General features: G+C 39.0%; 1 protein-coding gene across 4 annotated transcripts in view; it reads right to left on the bottom strand.

The window, feature by feature from the left end:
- Nucleotides 1-7533: 7533 nt before the first annotated feature.
- Nucleotides 7534-20455, bottom strand: part of phf21aa (PHD finger protein 21Aa) — a 430721-nt gene continuing 417799 nt past the window's right edge. For 2 of the 4 annotated variants that reach the window (XM_068045945.1, XM_068045943.1), the window contains 5 exons: nt 20023-20130; nt 18910-19065; nt 17845-17920; nt 17049-17152; nt 7534-8819 (listed from right to left, as the gene is read on the bottom strand). In XM_068045945.1, coding sequence (XP_067902046.1) covers nt 8601-8819; nt 17049-17152; nt 17845-17920; nt 18910-19065; nt 20023-20130 — 663 coding nt within the window. In that variant the 3' untranslated portion in view covers nt 7534-8600. The remainder of the gene's footprint in view (nt 8820-17048; nt 17153-17844; nt 17921-18909; nt 19066-20022; nt 20131-20455) is intronic. The other 2 variants (XM_068045947.1, XM_068045944.1) reach the window with 2 other exon arrangements.

The following is a 20455-nucleotide window of genomic DNA, read 5'->3' as shown; positions in this document are numbered from 1 at the left end:
AGGGATGGGCAACAAAGGCTGGCCTTGCCAGCGATGCTCACATCTCATGAGAGAATTAAAAAAATGGAAGCAAGTTGCTACTTTCAGAAGCCTGCTCTTAATGATATGCATTTCTCCCATCCCCTCCCCATTAAATGTGATTGACAATCTTCCAGGTAATCAGCAGTATGCTTCCTAGCAGATTACCCCTGTGGAGCATCTGCTAATTGGTTTTGATTTAAAAAAAAACTAGAATGACATGAGAGAAACTTATCAAAACAAAATACATCCCAATTGAAAAGATTGTGAAGGAAATATTTATCTAACTCCATAAATCTCATCACCAATTTCCAATAGGTTAGTTCATCTTCTACTCCCCTCCCCAAAGGCACTCACCCATTGTATAGTCCTAGTTCAAGTGTTCATTCTTTACATATTTTCCCAGTCATCGAGGGCCAATAGCAGGTTGCTTGATTGTAGGGGTGTCACAGCGAAAACCAATTACATATCAGAAGCAGGTCCATCACGTGGTTTTTCATCTGTCTAAACTGAGGACAGTCAAATCAGATGTATTGATCCCCCCCACTGCCCCAGCTAAGATGGGCTAAATTCAGCAGATACAACAACTTGTATTTATATAGCAGCTTTAATACATTAAAATATTCCAAAGTGCTTGATACAAGGATATATCAGAGTATTCTTTGTATAATCTCTCAAATGATCAACCAGGGGCCACAAATAGACAGAACTGCACTGCACAACATACTGACCCCTTATTTTGGAAGGTGGGACTACATGGGATGGCAGTGGCTCACAGCCTGTGCAGCAGAGAGCTCAAGGTTTGACAACTGAGATTGAAACAAGTTGAGGGACAAGAATTGGAACCAATATTTTTGCAGGAAACAGTGCTAACTGGGGTGAACTGCAAAGATTTATGATAGGTAACCTATGAGATTCTACTTGAAGGAGACTGGGGGAATGGGCGAAATGCACAAAAAGCATACATTTTTATTAGCCCAATTTCTCAAAGGCACGTAAAACACTTGTAGGATATATGATCAACATCAGTACCATTCATCATCATACGAAGGGGTGGTGGTGAAGTCCAATAGCACATTGTTCTACATCAGTGTTGTCCACCATATTAGCTACTAGCCACCTATGGCTTGACGTTGTCATTGGGCATGTAATCACAATACTTATTTGCACGGTGTTAGCATGTATATTTTAACCTTTCTGTGCATTTGTTAGTATAATGTTGATAAAATGGTGTTACTAAAAGCAGGGTGAATGCATTTTAATTTTTGAGAGTTTTATTTCCTTGGTTATTAAACCATGTTTTAAGTACATATACACTTATGAAGTATAATTACTTGTTTGTATGAGCGTATGAAAAGCATTTTCTATTAAAATTAGTGTATTTGGCTAAACCAATGTTATATGGACACAACTGTGGCTAGTCAGCGATTTCTATTGGACAACATTGCTTTACATATATGTGGAATGGAATCCAAAGAACAAGCGTTTTCCGATTATTTGATTATAGGACGACAGCATGAGAATCAACGGAGCTCTCAACAATTGAATTGTTATACAGGTGCTGAATGCCAAATGGCTTACTTCTGTGCTGTAGATTCTATGTAATGAATTAAAGGATAAGTAATACAAGTATAGCACATTGTGCCACAAAGTGTGATGGTATCTAAGGGCAGGGAAGTAGAGATGTTGGATCTGGTGGGGAAAATCCTGGAGAATCTAAGCAGTGTTGACCACCCAACAATTCTCAATTTCTCCAAAACTGTTAGGAGGTACTGCTAAATGCTGCGGCCCAGTTATGCTGTTTGCTATACTGTTGAGAGTCAAAAGAGTTTACCATCATGCCATTTGGGGTGAAAAATGCATCCGTCATGTTCCAGTAACTGGTGGATTCACTCGAGCATATGCAGATGATATTGCTAAGTTTAGCTGGGGTGTGATGAATACCTCACCTATATCATCTAGAAAGGACAACTGCAGAACAGGCAACCTGTGGGTGGGGAAAACTGAAACCTGATTGGGAAAAGCTGGACATCATCCACAGTGGTCCTGTTAGACAATAAAGAAACCACATTCATGCATTCTTTGGGTGGCTGCAGGGTGGGAGGGGACTGAATTTAACACATTTTAGCTCCAAGTGTAGTGGCATAGCTGCGTTATTTGCAGATTTGACTCAGAAGGCAAAGCCCAAACCAAGTGATTTTGGTCCTTAATATGTAGAACATATTTGTAAAAGGAAGACATATTACATGCAGATGAAGGGTTACACAATCCAGATTACTGTCCGCAAGAATGCATTGAACAGGGGCACTGCTTTTCTGCTGATTCAAGTGAATGACTTCGGGGAGGAACAGCTGATCATCTACCTGAGCCATTAGTCACAAAATGTGGCATACCCCTTAATTCTGAAAGAATGCCAAAGCATTATATGGGCAATGCATAGTTATAGCCATACTTATTATGGGACAATTCTCACTGTATAATCTGACCACAATTCTTTACTTTGGTTAAACTCAAAAAGAATGCACGCTTGTTACAATGAAGCTTTGTACTGCAGGGCGCAACATGGTCATCTTTGCTGTTTGCAGAACAGGAACGCTAACATCTTTTCATATCAAGACTTAAACATAGTCTTGATCTTCACAAGCAACATATAAGCTGCACTCAAGAAACCTCTGCCAAGTGGGGGCAGTAATGGGATATAATGCTTTCTGTTTTCGCTTAGTTCCAAAATCGTGTTAAACGCCACACTTAAGGTAAAGGCAACATCTCCATTAAATGCCAGCATGTTTGTTTGGAGGAGCGATGTGTAGTTTATGGCTATAGTACATGCTGGAAATGGACAAGTATTTTGATATGCTAATATGCTGATGGAGCAAGTGTTCTTGTACATTGTCAATGACAGCAGGACAGACTGCTGGTAGAGGCAGACTGTTTCCAAAAAATCAATTAAGTTAAATGTGCTTTAAACAAGGCATGAAGAGAATGTGTCTGAATATCGATTGTGGAATGAAATTGTTTCACACAGCCCAAACTCAGATGATGCAGAATTGCAGAAAGCAAAATATTGCAGAGGCTGGAAGTCTGAAATAAAAACAAAGTGCTGGCAACATTAAGCAGCATCTGTGGAGAAGGAAAGGTAGGGTCAATGTTTCAAATCTTATGGTCCTTTGTCACATTGAACAACTTTTCCTTTAACTCACTTTCACTTTCTCCAATTAAAAGATGAATCCGCATAGGTCCAAGCTATGCCTGCCATTTTGTAGGATATGTTGAGCATTTTCGCTCCTGTCCTACTCGGGCCCCTTCCCTAACCTCTTCTTCTGGTACATAGATGAAGACCTTTTCTTCTGGTGCTGCTTCCTGTTCTCACTGAGCTGGTGAATTTTATTCATTTTGGTTCTAATTTCCACCCTCCCTTACCTTATGTGGTCCATCTCTAACTCGTTCCTTGCCTTTCTTGACCCCTCTATCTCCACTTCTGGGAATAGACTGCCCACTGATATTTACTACAAACCCACTGATTCCCACAACCAGGTTGAATATAATTTTTCCTATCTCACTTTCTGTAAGGATTCAATTTTCCTCCCCTAGTTTTGCAGCCTCCGTCACAAAACAAAAAATGGTTCTGACAAAGGGTCACAAAACCTGAAACATTAATCTTACCTTCCTATCTCCACAGATGCTGCCTGACCTGAGTTTCCAGCATTTGTTGGATGTATATTTGCAGGCCTCTGCAATACCCCCAGGTGATCATCATTGTGCCTCTGTCTATAAATTGTAAAAGTTTGATCAGTCAATCGTTTAAATCTGTTAGACAGCCATTCAAGGTATGTGACTGTTGCTGAAAAGACTTAGCATCAAAATAAAAAGTACATTTTGGGTGTTAGGTCAGTTTGTTTCACATCAGCACAAGGACAAATTAGGCTTTGTAAACTGATGCTTCTGTAAGTCCTACAAAGGCCACATTTTGTTTTTGCTGAGGAACAAGATTGATGATCAAGATTAATAATTTCTCTAAAAAGCCTTTTATCTCAAATTCTGTAAGGTTTCATAGGATCTTATATAAATGGTTTATTTGATTTGCCCTTTGTGAACTTTCTCCAGACTTTAAGCACTCTACTGGACTGTTCAACATCTTATTTACACTGCTTGCTTCTGTCAGTAATTTTGTTCATGAATTAAAACAGAAAATGCTGGAAATACTCAACAAGTCAGGCAGGATCTGTGGAGAGAGAAACAGAGTTAATGTTTCAGGCTGATGACTTTTTGTTGGAACGGAGAAAAGAGAGAGATGTAACAGGTTTTAAGCAGGTACACAGGCAGGGAAAGGTGAGGGAGGGGGGATTAAAAAGAAAGGTCTGTGATAGGGTGGAAGGTAGGTGAGATTACATGATGAAAAGGTTGATGGTGCAAGGCAAAAGGAGATGGTGATGAGATTATTCATGAATAAACCTGTTTATTGCATAGTTTAGCCTCATGAAAAACATTTAGCTGATACTATGTCGTCTTAAGTGACGCAAGATGTAATGGATTGCTATGCATTATTCAGGAGCAAGGTAACAACAAGGGAGGGAGGGGTTGGGTAGGGGGACATGAAGATGGATTGTTTGCCCTGCTATTTCCGATATATTAATGCAAGTTGTTGTTGTTGTATCAGATCGGGTTTCATATTGCGAATGCAGGTTCACCTACGGAAACTGCCTTTTGTGACAAGAAGAAAGATGTATTAGGAGCATGATCGAACAGTAACAATTGGGAATCATATTTACACGTTCAAAAAGTCACAACTCAAGTGTGTCATGGTCCTGTAGTTTTTTTTTCTCCAGGGAATATGTGCTATGTCTTTAAGGCTGGAAAAGGAGCCATACTGCTTTAAGAACCAGCAAGCCTCAGGAGTTAGAGAAAATGCATCTTGGCTACCTGGCAACAGCCATTCAGGGACCCACAACTGGATATACAATGTTGCCATTATTTTTTTGAACTGGCTTTTTAGTTGAAGACAGTCTGTTCTAAAGGAGCACAGACAGATAGTTGGTGTTAACCCCTGAAAGAAGAGCTCTCCGCCATTTAAACTGAAGGAAGAACATTTAGTCTGTTTATTTATTATCTCTCAAAATTCTTAAAAAAGTCAAGCCAAAACAGAGATCTCTGATAACTTAAACGGAAGGAAGGGAAGTTAGACTGTGACAATCTTCTATTCCTCAAAAACTCTAAAGTCAGACTGATTCATTTAAAAAATGTTTGCAAGTTGTTAGTTGTTGAAATCCATCGCTGAAGGAGGAAAGCATCACTTACTAATGGAATTAGACTACGGACTGTTCTACTGTCGAAGAACCTTTTTTCCCCATCAGACAGCTGTGAGGACTTCAAGCAACATTGGACTGTATATTTGCAAGGACCCTACTTTTTTTTCTATTTTAAGTGTTGTTTATGTCTTAGTAGTGTTTAAGAATTTAGTTTCTCTAATTAAACAGTTAATTTGTTGATTTAAAGACACCTGGTTTGTTTAGCCTCATTCGGGGGTTAATAGATGGTACAATTTGGCTGGGTCTTTTTTAATTTGGAAAGTTTAAAATGATATGTTAGGTGATCTGTGGAGGGACAGGATTGAATTAACAGCGTGTTTCGCCCAGCACAATCAGAAACGTATATTTTGATTGGGGGCTTTGACTGGAGCAGTCGGTCATAACAAATTTATCAGAAATAAGAGAATTCCAGTATGGGACCTTTACATGCAGCTAACATTCTACTTCTGGTCTGAATATTATGAGGACTTTTCTTAGTCAATTTCATCTCTCTCCTCCTTGTCATACAATATCATTAGGCACCAGTCACCCAAGCAAATTGCACGCTCATGTATAAGCCGAGAAAGTGAATGACTATGGAGGGCATTGCAGTCAAGCCACAGCTTATATATTACTAATGGCTGCACCCTTGCGCTTTTCAGCAAAAGTCACTAGTGATTAAAAGGCAGGAATTTTAGTTGATTTCCCCTTCCTCAGAGGCACCAAATATTGTAGCACTGCCATCAACAGCCGCTATCTCAGCATAGGCCTCTGATCTGTATGGCTCTTCAACATCGGTTTTACCAAATGAGTCATCAGGGAGGCTTCGGAAAGTAGTCTGTATGAAGTATGAATAACTGTTAAGTTAGTTTACTGCAATGATCAACAATGACAACTTAAATTAATAGGTGGTGGAGAGCTGAAATGAGCTGCAAAAGCTATTTTCTCGCGTCATTCCCAAAGATAACTTCAACCGAAAGATGGTTTTTGAACATTAGCAAAGCTTGGTGATAAATTTATAGTATTAAACTCAGGACGTGCTGTTTATTACTGTATATATGACACACAAAAAGTGTGCTGTAAAAAATGGTACTCTAATGTAGAAGGAGGTCTAAATATGACCTTAACATCAGAATGGAAGGTACATAGCATATCTGATATTTTTTCTGGCAACAGGATAGGGATGAGCTAATCATGATATATATCCACGATCAGGACAGACCAAGTTTGGCAGGGAAATAACATCTACACAAACAAGTTATGTTCGAACTCAGAAGTGGAAGTATTTATCAGCTCACTGCAGTTACCAACTGATATACATTTAAAGTCAAATTTTAAACAAATTATCTACCATATCTTTAATTTGAATATCAGTTTCCAGCTTCCTGCTCAACTAAGCATTCTGATGGGTGGAACTGGAAGAATAAAGGCTATGGAAACATCTGCAGCCTGAACTCTCCTGACTAAGAATAGGGAGGGTGAGTATGTGTTTGCATGTGCTAGTGTCGAGGGATGGAGAATAAAGAAAAACAGAAAGATTTTGGTTTATATTCAGAAATGTTTCTGCAACCATTTTCATTTATTTAAATTACTATTCCAGTCCTCAACAGCGATTATTTGGTTGCAAACTAATTCTGAAAAAACTTTCATCTTTTGGCTTTTAGACAATTTTCCTTGCTGGTCTGACATTTTTTTAAATCACTTGTAATGAATATCAATTCTATTAAAAATATCTTTAATGAGTTATGTTCCAGAATTGGGTTAAAAACATTGTAAAAGACCATCACTAAATAACAGAAAATTGTGACTCTTTCCAGGCGAATTCCTCCCTAACCCCCCGCGCACCCCTTCCCAAAAAATCCTGTTCTGTACATGTACCATTGTCAGGTTGGGCAGGCAGCAAAAGGAAACCCAATCCACCACATAACTGATTCAGAAGAAACTCTTCATTAATAGTCTCTTCCATCTGCAAATTGTTTGGCTAGTAATTACAAATGTAAGTACAAATGGCTGAAATTTTCACCTAGTGCCAAATGTAAAGGCAAGCACACCCTGATATGTGAAATAAGTACAACCAACATTAAATATTAATGCAAAGATAATATAAATTTCCATTCTGGCTGTACTAGCACAACAAACAGACTTTTTGCATTCTTTACATAACTGATGACCTATGACTGTTTTACTTAACTGATCTTGTTACCTGTGACCTTCAATCCACTTTTCTTAAAGATGGAAATAGTAAGAACTGTAAAACTGTTCCAGTATATTCCCCAGTAAACTGAAGATCATTCCCTGCAGGTTCAATATAGAAGCATTTGGCAGTTCAGACAATAACAGATTTGTTTTTTCTTTTTATATATACACAGAATTTTTTTTATATATATATATATGTGTGTGTGTATATATATATATATATATATATATATTTATATATACAGAATCTGCTCAATTTCTAACACTTAGTTTTCTATAAATCACCTCGTTAGGAAACAAAAGCACTGAACAGTTTACTTGATCTAATTTCTGTTAACACGAGGAAGACCTGAATATTTCCCTAAGCTTTAAAAAAAACCCCAAAAATCTCAGGACAAATTCAGTCTGCCCCTCTTGTGTCTTTCCAGTGCCCAAGACACTGAAACACTTACTTGCACAATGAACAAGCACGTGACTTTTTTAAATTAAAAAAGAAATACTCTTCATCATAAGCCATGCATGGTTTTGGTGCCACTGCCTACCAATCCCAATAATAAACCTACATTTCTGATTTTTGTATTTAAAATAAAATGAGGAGAATCATTGTCCTTTGTGCTGTGCCCATTACACAATGTATCTGTCTCTGTCTGTACTTTTGATTCAGCCTTCGCTACTTCAGTCACAGTCAATGATTGCCACCTCTGTGTTCTCATGTCTCTGACCCTTTGCATTCTACACAATTTTTTCTCCATCGTGTTGCATTGTACTAAACATCCGCTATTCTGCTCAAGTAATCCTGGACTTGGGAATTGTGAGAATGCAATCCAAGACCAGGACAGCTCACTAAGCTTGTGCCATTGTTTTCTACCTATTTCCCTGAAGAGTAGACAAACTTAAAACCAAACTGGTGGCAGCAGGCACACACTGGTATTTTCACTTGGCTTGATGCTGGTCTTTACCCAGCTGGTACTCCCAATATGGATCTATAAGAACACAATCCAGCACAGAATCCCCCTTAAATTGGCAAATCAGGAACCGCCTGTCACAATTTTGTTCCCATAAAGGTTTACAAGTTCTACAGAATCCAGCCCTTTCTTTCAGCTACTTGGTCTCTGAGTTACTGTCATAGTTCACTGGTGAAGGTGCAGTGGTGGGAGAGGTCATGCAATCTGTGGGGTTGTTGATCGTCTCATCTGTCAGTGTGGCATTTTTTGAGAGTTGTATACCCTGGATCAGGTGGATAAGCCGTTTCACTTTTTCCAACGAGGTCTGCATATCTTTTTGCCGGGCAAGTAAAGTGTTCTTAGTCTCCATAGATTTCTAAAGAAAAGAAAAGTTTATTTTAGTTTAAACAATTGTGGATGCTACTGAAAAAAATATTCAATTCCAGTTCCAGCTCCCGATACAATCGTTCACTCCCAATACTCAGGTTTGGGAGACTCCATATTAGCTCTCATACTGATCTTTGGTGATGACCTCCATTGTGGCAGATGAAATTCACTGGCAGTAAATGTGAGGCTGTCCGTTTCAGTAAAAAAAAGAGTAGTCATTATACTTTGAATGGTGGAAAGTTGGGTGTCATACAAACGCAAAGGGATTTGGGAGTTCAGGTTCACAAGACATTATGACCTTATAGACTTAAGGTGGTGCTTCTAAAGAAAGTTAATGGAATATTGGGTTTATGGCAAGAGGAACAGAATGAGACTAGTTAGAATCCTGTGTGCAGCTTTGAGCACCATGCTATAGAAAGGATGTTGAGGCAATACAGACGGTTCAATGCAGATTCACCAGGATGTTGTCTGGTACGAGGAAATACAAATGCAAAGACAAACTTGAAAAATTGGGGCCATCTTACTTAGAACAAAGGAGATTATGGACTGATTTGATGCTGTAATTATCCCATCTTCATGAACTAAAGGCTTAATGAAATCAGTCAAGAAGTTAAATTTTTCATATCTGAGCTGGAGGCTCACCCCACACTCCCAAAATCTAGACTGAAATAGAACCAATAAAATATCGCATCATCAAATTAAGCAACTTACATTGCATATGAATGCATTGTTTTTCCATCCAAAGTCACAAGGTTATTACTGTGATCTCCATTTAGGACAGTTGCCAAAAGGAACGTGACCTTATGTTACACTTTTCTTCACATCCTGTTTATAAAAGTTCTACAACTTCTTGGTACAAGGATTACCGCACAGTTAAAACGATTCTCATGTGGTGCTATGATCTGCTCGCAGGATATGACATTTACAATGACTCTACGTATAAACCACGAACAGGGCAAGTGCACGATGAGGGCAACTCTACTTGACCCCAAAAACTTGAAGAAGTTATTCAATCACATATACTCTATCAACAATGCCAAGAACTGAAGACAACCGATTATCTTCCAGTTGGAAATGATGAATACAAATAATTCCTATTTTGGTTGCTGGGACTATAACCAGGTATTGTAATTATCAGTCAGTTGTAGCCCCTACAAATTTTTTCTCTTCAGCAGATTATCCAATTCCCCTTTGAAAGCCACAATTGAATCTGCCTGCACCACACTCTCATGCAGTGTATTTCAGATCCTAACCACTCGCTGCATAAAAAAGATTTTCCTCATGTCGCCTTTTGTTCTTTTGCCATTCACTTTAAATCAGTGTCCTCTGGTTCTTGATTCCTCTGCCAAAGGGAAGAGTTTCTTTGTATCTGCTCTGTCCCGATCCCTCATGATTTGAATACCTCTGTCAAATGCCCTCTCAGCCTTCTTTTCTCTTAGGAGAACAGCCCCAGCTTCCCCAAACTATCCACGTAGTTGAAGTCTCTTAGCTCTGGAACCATTCTCGTAAATCTTTTCTGCACTCTCTCTAATACCTTCATATCCTTCCTAAAGTGTGGTGCGCAAAGTACGCAGGCCACGCACAAGTCTGTCGCTTAAAGTTGATGTGTGTGTGTGGTTGCGTTAAAAGATTTAAAGGCCCGTGCGCTTAAATGAATTGGCCGTGCACTACATAAATAAAATTAGAGGGTATGTTGTTCAGGACACACTAATACGCAGCTTTAATCATTGAGCCAACCAGGCAGAAACAATGAAGTTTCTGAACACGTGTGCGTCACTCAGCTGGTGAAATGTACATGTAATGTGTTACTTTCTTCTACTGTGAAGTGCTAACTACATTAAAAATTATGATGGACCAAATTTATTATATTTTGGTGAACAAACTTGAATAAAAGGACACACAGAAGCAATGTTACTAGTGAAAACTGGTCTCCAGAGATTTCATGAGCTGCCAAATGAAGAATAGATGGGGAAGAAATCCTCAACTCACCCCAGCTACATTTCATTTACAACGCACTCAAATTTCATTCAACGTTACTTTGATAAAAACAACTTTCTACAAACTTTGTACCTCGGCTTTGAGAAAACAGGAAGAGGTGGCTGAGTGTTCACAGCCATGCACATTCCTTATTAAAAAGGTATAATGCGCTATATTATAGAGCATCGAATATACCGCTACTCAGAAATTCAATGACTCCCACTGACACTTATATTTGTTCTAGAAAGAATCAGATATAAGCAATGGTGGAGCCCCAAACTTGAGAGGAAAGATTCAGGAAAGCTGTCATGATGAGGATTTCATGCTGGTGTTCAAATCACAGGGCAATTTGCTAGTGCTATTGGGGAGGGTTTAAATTAACTTGGCAGGGGCATGGGAACCAGGAGGAAATATCAGAGGAATACCAAGGTGCTCAGAATACTGGGAGAGATAGATAGCACTAGAGTAGGGAATATATGTTATTAGGTGGGGTCAGAGTAAGGGAGAAAGTAATAAAGTCTAAATCAGGGTTAATGTGTATGTATGTGAATGCACAAAGTGTTGCTAATAAGATTGGTGAATTATAGGCACGGATTGCCATGTAAAAGTATGTTGTTGTGACTATAACAGAGACCTGGCTCAAAGGAGGGCAGGACTGGGTGTTAAATATTCCTGGATACAAGGTGTTCAGGAAAGATAGGAAAGGGAAAAAAGGGGACGGGGTGGCAATATAGATTAAGGAGAGCACTGCAGTGCTGGAGAAAAAGGATGTCCTAAAGGGGCCAGAGATAGCATCTATCTGGCTGGAGCTAAGAAACAAAAAATGTGCTGTTACATTGCTTGTTGTCGTCTACAGGCCACCAACTAGTGGGAAGGATGTAAAGGAACAAATTTGCAAGGAAATTACAAAGAGGTGCAAAAATTATAGGGTAGTTTTAATGGGGGACTTTAATTATCCAAACATAGATTGCGATAATAGTAGTGTAAAGGACAGTGAGGGGCAAGAGTTCCTAGAATGTGTTCAGGAAAATTTTCAAAAACAGTATTTTCTAGTCCAACGAGAAAGGAAGCACTGCGAGACCTGATTCCTGGGAATGAGGTGGGCCAAGTGGATCAAGTTGGCAAACGTTTAGGCGACAGTGATCATCGTATCATAAGCTTTAGGCTGACTATGGAAAAGGACAAAGAATGATCCAGAGCAAGATTAATTAACTGGGGGAAAGTCAACTTCAATGGGGTAAGAATGGAGCTGGGACAAATAAATTGGAGTCATAGGTTGGCAGGCAAAACAGCAGCTGAACCCTGGGCTACCTTCAAAGCAGGGCTAGTTTGGGCGCAGTCAAGGTTTGCTCACTTGAAGGGGAAAGGCAGGTAAACAAATCCAGAGCTCCCTGGACGACAAAAGAGATAGAGGTTAAGATAAAGAAGGAAAAGTATGCTGATGCTAGATAGGAAATACTCTTGAGAACCAGGCTGAACGTAGAAGGTTCAGAGGAGAAGTGAAAAAGTAAATAAGAAAAGCAAAGAGAGAGTATGAAAAGAGACTGGTGGTTAACATAAAAGGGAATCCCAACGTTTTCTATAGACATATAAATGGTAAAAGGGTGATAAAAGGAGGAGTGGGGCCAATTAGGGACCAAAAAGGGAATTTGTGCATAGAGGCAGAGGGCATAGCTGAGGTATTAAATGAATACTTTGCATCTGTCTTTACCAAGGAAGAGTTGCAACCCAGGCAATGGTGAAAGACTAGGTAATTCAGACACAAGAGGAGTTTAAAATTGATAAGCAGGAGGTATTGGCTCGGCTGTCTGGACTTAAAATGGATAAGACACCAGGACTGGATGAGATGCATCCAAGGACACTGAGGGAAGTGAGAGTGGAAATTGCAGAGACACTGGCCATAATTTTTCAGTCTTCCTTAGACTCGGGGGTGGTGCCAGAAGACTGGAGAATTGCAAACATTACAAAGAAGGTGTAAAGACAAGTCCAGCAACTACAGGTCAGTCAGTTTAACTTCGGTGAGAGGGAAAATTCTGGAAAGTATAATGCGGGATCAAATTAATAGTCACATAGACAAATGCGGGTTAATTAAAGAAAGCCAGCATGGATGTCTTAAGGGAAAATGATGTTTAACTAACATGCTGGAGTTTTTTGAAGAGGGAGCAGAGAGAGTTGATGTGGTGTACATGGACTTCGAAAAGGTGTTTGATACAATGTCGCACAACAGACTTGTGAGCAAAGTTATAGCTCATGGAATAAATGGGACAATTGCAACATGGATATGGAAATGGCTGAGTGACAGGAAACAAAAAGAGTAGTGGTTAATGGATGTTTTTTGGGCTGGAGGAGGGTTTGTATTTCCCCAGGGTTCAGTGTTGGGATCCTTGCTTTTCTTTATATATATGTTAATTACCTAGACCTGGGTGTACAGGGCACAATTTCAAAGTTTGCCGATGATATGAAACTTGGAAGCATTGTGAACTGAGGAGGATAGTGTAGAACTTCAAAAGGACATAGAAAAGTTGGTGGAATGATCAGATGAAGGTGGCAGATGAAGTTCAATGCAGAGAAATGTGAAGTGATACATTTTGGTAGGAAGAACATGGAGAGACAATATAAAATAAATGGTACAATTCTAAAGTGGGTGCAGGAGCAGAGGGACCTGGGCATATACGTGCATAAGTCATTGAAGGTGGCAGGACAGGTCGAGAGAGTGGTTAATAAAGCATACAGTATCCTGGGTTTTATTAATATGGGCATACAGTACAAGAGCAAGGAGGTTATGTTGAACTTGTATAAGACACTACTTTGGCCTCAGCTGGAGTATTGCGTTCAGTTCTGGGCACCGCACTTTAGGAAAGATGTGAGGACATTGGAAAGAGTACAGAAAAGACTCACGAGAATGGTTCCAGGGATGAGGAAGTTCAGTTATGAAGATAGATTGGAGAAGTTAGGACTGCTTTCATTGGAGAAGAGAAGGCTGAGAGGTGATTTGATAGAGGTATTCAAAATCATGAGGACTCTGGACAGAGTAGATAGAAACTGTTCCCACTCGTGAAAGGATTGAGAACAAGAGGGCACAGATGTGAAGTATGTGGTAAGAGAAGCAAAAGTGACATGAGGAAAAACTTTTTCATGCAGCAAGTGGTTAAGATTTGGAATGCGCTGCCTGAGAACGTGGTGGAGGCAGGTTCAATTGAGGTATTCAAAAGGGAACTAGACAGTTATATGAAAAGGAAGAATGTGCAGGGTTATGGGGAGAAGGCAGGGGAATGGAACTGAGGGAATTGCTCTTTCGGAGAGCTGGTGCGGACATGATGGGCCGAATGGCCTCCTTCTGCACTAATGATTGTGATTCTGAGACAAAAATATATAGTGGAATCAGGGAAACTGTGACTAGAATCAGGAAATAAAAGCTAACTGTTGAGCATGAAACTGGACCTGCATACAATGGCTCATTTATCTTCCAGCTTTAATGAGACAAAATACAAAGACATGCGCTATGTATTGCTGCTTCTTTCTCTTTCAGTTTCCTACTGCCACCTGTTATCCTTAGCTTTCTACTCCTCACTAGCTTGAATGGATACCAAAAGATCTATTTTAGCAGTTTTATAATCAATTTCCTCAGATTAACATTAAAGTTTGAGTGTGATAAAATACGATGAAAATATTATAAGAAATCCTTAAATCTCAACCGAGTACATTTTAATTGCTTTTTCAGTACCACCAATATTAAAATTCCAGTTTAATTGATCAACATTTCTGAGGGTTTCGACATTGGCTTAACGAACTTCGAAAACTCTGGCAATCCTCTAAAGCATAACTATTTTTATGAAGTTTCAGCTTTAACACTATTTGTAGGTTGATTCACTATTCTGACTACATCTTGTAGGTTGAGAGATAAATGTTGGCCAGGACTCTGGAAGTACAACCCCAGTTTTACTACCAAGAGACTTTACATACGCACCTGCGAGACCAGATGGAGTCTCAGTTTAACGACTCAATCAAAAGATGGTACTCTCTCACTGTTGCACTGAAATGTCAACCTAGATATTGTGTTCAAGTCTCAGGAGTGTGACTTGAACCCACATTCTTCTGACAGCATCAAGATGTCACCTCTGTGTTCTATTCGAAAAGCCAGTTGGCGAAGGATGATACTGGAGTGCCTATCTTTATTCAGTCTGACGGTTATCTACAGAGTGAAATATTACAAGCATATACCTCCTAATGCAAGCACCCCACAATTTCAGTGTCTCCTTTATATGTGCTCAAGTGAAACCCCCAATTAATGCCCTCCACCTGCATATAATTAAACCCAACTAATATACAATTAACACATTGAGCCGAACAATTAACTTTAACGTAACCCCAACTTTTCCTTTTGTAAAGAAAATATTAAATCTTGCCATGCTGTCCCAGCTAGTGGGCTAACTTTGTGACCCTGTTCAAAAAGCTTAATTTCTTTGACTGGAAAGTAAAATCATTACACGCTGCAACAATGAAACAAAATGAAGCACACGGTAACATGATTTAAAGGAACAGGGTCAAGATGAACTTTTATGGTGTCGGGTGGACCTGACTGACTGCCTTCAGTCTGGGGTTTGAAGCCTATTACACTCTTAGCAATAATTACTGTCACTCCTCACTTTCTCCTGTGGATTTTGACCACAACAAACTGAAAACAGCTTTCAAATTATAGAACCTAACCCCAACTGAAAGTTCACATATTGACACATTGAAGGATGTTCCCGATGGCGGGGGAGTCCAAGATCAGGGGTCACAGTCTAAGGATAAGGGGTAAGCCATTTAGGACTGAGATGAGGAGGGATTTCTTCACCCAGAGAGTGGTGAACCTGTGGAATTCTCGACAAGTGAAAGCAGCTGAGGCCAAATCATGCGGAATTTGCAAGTTCTCCCTGTGACCGTGTGGGTTTTCGCTGGGTGCTCTGGTTTCCTCCCACAGCCAAAGACTTGCAGGTTGAAAGGTAAATTGGCCATTATAAATTGCCCCTAGTATAGGTAGGTGGTAGGGGAATTGAGGGAAGGTGGGGATGTGGTAGGAATATGGGATTAATGTAGGATTAGTATAAATGGGTGGTTGATGGTCGGCACAGACTCGGTGGGCCGAAGGGCCTGTTTCAGTGCTGTATCTCTAAATAAATCAAAAAAAATAAATATTCAAGAAAGAGTTAGATATAGTTCTTAGGGCTAAAGGGATCAAGGGATACGGGGAGAAAGCGGGAACAGGGTACTGAGTTTGGATGATCAGCCATGGTCGTATTGAATGGCGGTGCAGACTCGAAGGGCTGAATGGCTTACTGCTGCTCCTACTTTTCTATGTTTCTGTGACAGGCTGGCAGTCTGCATCATACATCCCTGCTGTGAAATCCTAAAAGTACATTCTTTCAATTGAGTAAATCGCATCACTACTCCAATTCCATTCCCTACTTTGTTTCCAAACCCTAGGAAAAGAATGCTGAACTAAAGTCAGTTAATGCATGCACACCACATTCCTTAACTCAAAAAGTGGCTACAACTATACTTGCATGAAATACCCCTTGACACAAGGTAATGATAAGCATACCCCAGAAAGTCCTTTTGAGAAAAAGACAAATTTTCGAAGCAGCTTTTTAAAAAATATATCTAACTAAACAAACTTGTAACTATTACTCTCAGAAACTATTAGCTCATCTTAAAACTGTCCTGTTTCAAGTTTGTGCAATCAACAGAGAGAAAAAGTAAGGTCTGAGTGATTGATTCATTGGCTCCAGTCCCTCCCTCTAACCTATCAGATTGGTTATGATAGCCTGTCATCAAACTCATCTAACGAGTTGATATCTACGATATCAGATTGGTTATGATAGCCCTGTTATCCAACTCATCTGATTGGTTGTTACCAACTTTCAGTTCAAGTTGGGAAAGCTTTTTTTCCTTGTGACATACTAACAAAATGACTCATGAGTTGAAACGCTGCAGCTTAACATGCTAATGATTGACACATAAGAAGATCTCTCTTGCCACTCCACCCAAAGAAGAGAAAAATGTTCCATTAAGCAAAAGTTCCCATCATTTCTTTTTCAACATCCAGTTTCCAAACATTAAAAATGAAATGCACAAAAAGCAGTCGTCATATTTCAGAGAATACTGTCTTCTGCTTCTTTTTACCTCTAATTTATGACTATGATTGTAAGTTTTTAAGCTACAGCAACATTCTCTTGTCCCTGGAGCTTGTTTTTCTCACCGTTATGGAATTGCTCAGCTGTTTGACCTTCTGTTCCAACTGTTCTCGCTCCTGCTTTAGTTCTGCACTCCACTTTAACAACTTCTGTTTTTCCTCTTCTTTTGCTGAAGAATAGAGAAAATAAAATTTGAGAACTCACAATACTCAACAGATTTCATAAATGTAACTAACATTCAAGACTGTCTAGCAGCTGAAAAATGGGGCATAATGTTTGAAGAGGAATTGCATTCAACTGAATTGGCATATAATCCAAAAAATTAAAAACAGTATGTTGCACACTTGATGTTCCACAAATCCCTTTTATTATGTTTTTCAGCTACCAGGTGGAGTACATGTAATACTCATATTCATATTACTATGGAAGAGAAGGGAGGAAAGACACAAAATTTTTGCTCTGAAGTGACTCCTGCTGAGATTTTACCAACACATTAAGTTTAAACAAAATGCAAAGAATCCTGGCCAAAAGCATTGAATGGCTTCTATTTTTTCCACTAACATCTGCACACATTTTATTGTAATGTGAATTGTGTTACACTTCTGAAAGCCAACATGATTTTCCAAACAAGTCAACACACTTTGTGTTTGACTGCTTTAATAAACATGTAGACCACATCACAATAACGAAAAACTGGTTCAGTTTTCAAGCAGTATCCCTAACAGGACCATCTGCTCCCACAAAAAATATCCATGCTGCGTCTCACAAGGCAGAAAGGATCACTCTATAGCTGTTATAATATATAATCAATGACGAGCCAATATTTCTTGTAGGCAAACTCAGAGGATAACAAGCTCTTACCAGCTTTGTAGGCAATGTAAGAATGGACAATAGCTAGAGTCCCAGGCCACGGGATTGCTTCTTCCTTTTTCAGAATCTAAAAAAAAAATGTTTTCAACCGTGATGGATAGAACATGTTACTTGCTTAAGTTCTTTTCAGCAGATGTTAAGACTGTAAATAAAAATAGATTTGCAACTGACTTGAGTGACAAGAAAAGACTTGCCTTTAGGTAAAGGCTGGTCAATCCGTAAAGTACTGAAGTAAATTTACTCTTTATAATTTTCTTTCTCTTCATATTAATGCCTAATGGGAATATTATTTGGATTTCCATGAAAGGAAATATGATTTATTGAATTATTGTGCATCAACAGCACTGTCCAAATTGTGTCTCAGAATGCACATGACAAATGGATGACTATGGTAGAGTAGTTTTTCTGCTGGATGGTGGTACGAGATATTTTCAGGTGAGGTTTAGCAGATTGAGATGTCAAACATGCCTTAATCACAGCCACACACAAAAAAAACTCTTTCTTATACTGGTGCAATATTTCCTTTACTGCACACCACCTATTCATGGACATCTCCAGAAGGGATTGGCAATCTACTGCCCATGAATTTTAAATTATAGCTGGTTCAGTAATAGTTTGAGACTGTCCAAACTGAATTTCACTTTGGATCCTTAACAGCTGCCTGGCAGTATCAACTAGCATTCTTTGTGTTTTAGACTTAACTGCAGATTCCAGAGATGAAAGAACATTCAGTTTCCGTCAGTACAGTCTGAAGTATTTAAGTTAAACTGCTACACTATTTAATTCAGGAATAATAAACTGGTCGTTGCAATCCCCAATTACCAGAGAATGGCCAAAGATGGTAGTTTCTCTGGTACTCTTCACGACTCATTTTACTAACTTATTGTCCTGAATTATACATTTATGTGTATACCCTGGAGTGTGAGACATTATGTGACATAATGGAAGAAAAATGGAAAAAAAGCAAATCCCACCAAAAAAGTTAACAAAACAAAACCCTACAGCTACCAGTTAAATTGGACTAAATGAAGTCTAAGGCACTGTCTAAGCCCACACCTGCTCCTGACATTTGGGACAAATCCACATTCCTTTGGGAATGGCTTTTAATGGCGGGTCCAGGCACTCCAGGTGATACACACGAGAACAAGTGTCACACATCAGCAGCTGTCCACTACGCCGACACACAGAGCAGAAATCCTCATGGATGTCACCCTATCAAAAAACAAAGTTACACAATCATTTACACGGCTTAAGTTATAACTTAGGGTTTTAATTTTTCCTACAGTTATTATTTTAGTGGCTCCCAATGTGGCAGACACATACCTAAATAAGCAGATAGCCCAGGCACTATGTAACATCTATATAGCACTGGGAGTCTTGACCATGAGATCCAAATTTGGATCCCAGTCTCAGCTGAATTTTCCACTCAGGCTTTCCTTAATCCAACCTCAGCTACATCCTAGGATGGGAGTAAAAGCAGGCCTGTGTAGGGAAGGGCCCTAACTGCACCACTCAAATGCAGCACCTGGTGGATCAACCAAGAAGTGGCACTGACTGTATCTTTGGAGATGCCAAAGGGCTGGACCGCGAATAAGACAGGTGGAATTCAAAATTGCGGAATTTGATATTTCCTTTATCTTTTTCTCTTTTCATTTTAGGGTTATTACAGATATAATGGCAATTGTACATAAACTGCTTGAGAATAAAAGCATAGCTTAAACCTAGATCTAATTAAATTTTTACTTATTACATCAATGGATATTATGTTGACTCCTAAAAAGATATCTTGTCCAACACAATGTTCACTGCTGTATCTTGAAAAAAAATTCTGAAGAACAAAATAATTAAATGAATGAATAAACAAATGAATAAATAAATACAAAAACAATTGTGATTAGGTTGCACTGTGGACAGGCAGTTGAAACAGATTAGATGTTTCCTTCCAAATTAGTCAATTAGCTTCCCAACCCACTTTTTGCTTTATATGCCATTCTAAACAGATCTTTAGAGTTCTACTGCAGGCCTATAACAACTTTGCCAAACAGTACTTTCCAGTCCAAGCTGCCTTTACTTTCGAATCCTAATCACCTTTGAAATAAAAATCTCTCTTCAGGTTCAGTGCTTAAAGAGAGCCTGACACACATTTTAAACAAATATAAATGCACTCACAGACAAGGTTGTATTTTTTGTGATGTTTTCAATGTCGTTTGTCTCATCTTGTATCTTGTTGACAGGGCCCCTTTGTAAAGTAGCCCTTGTGGCTAAATAGGGCAAACCCTAGTTAAAGATGTTTTAAAATAAAAAAAAAATTAAAATAAATTTGTAATTGTCCATTCGTGGTATTGCATGTCAACCCATCTAGATTCTTTTATGAATTGTTACTGGCTTTAATTGTGCGTTGTTCCAATATCTGCTGGTGCATCGATTGCCCTCTGTGTACAAACATACAGCTGTTCACATTCTGATTCTCACACACAGCAGGTATGAATTAGCATATATTTCCTGTCGCGCTTTGGGAAGAATCATTCAGTTCTCAATGAATACACAAGAGTGAATTAAAAACTGCAATTGAATTTTAATCAAGTTAAAACTGAAAGTTTGT

Source organism: Heterodontus francisci, chromosome 14 (genome assembly GCF_036365525.1).
Source record: "Heterodontus francisci isolate sHetFra1 chromosome 14, sHetFra1.hap1, whole genome shotgun sequence".
Classification (NCBI taxonomy): domain Eukaryota; kingdom Metazoa; phylum Chordata; class Chondrichthyes; order Heterodontiformes; family Heterodontidae; genus Heterodontus; species Heterodontus francisci.
Note: the sequence above shows the minus strand (reverse complement) of the source record. Positions and strands in the feature narration are given on the sequence as shown.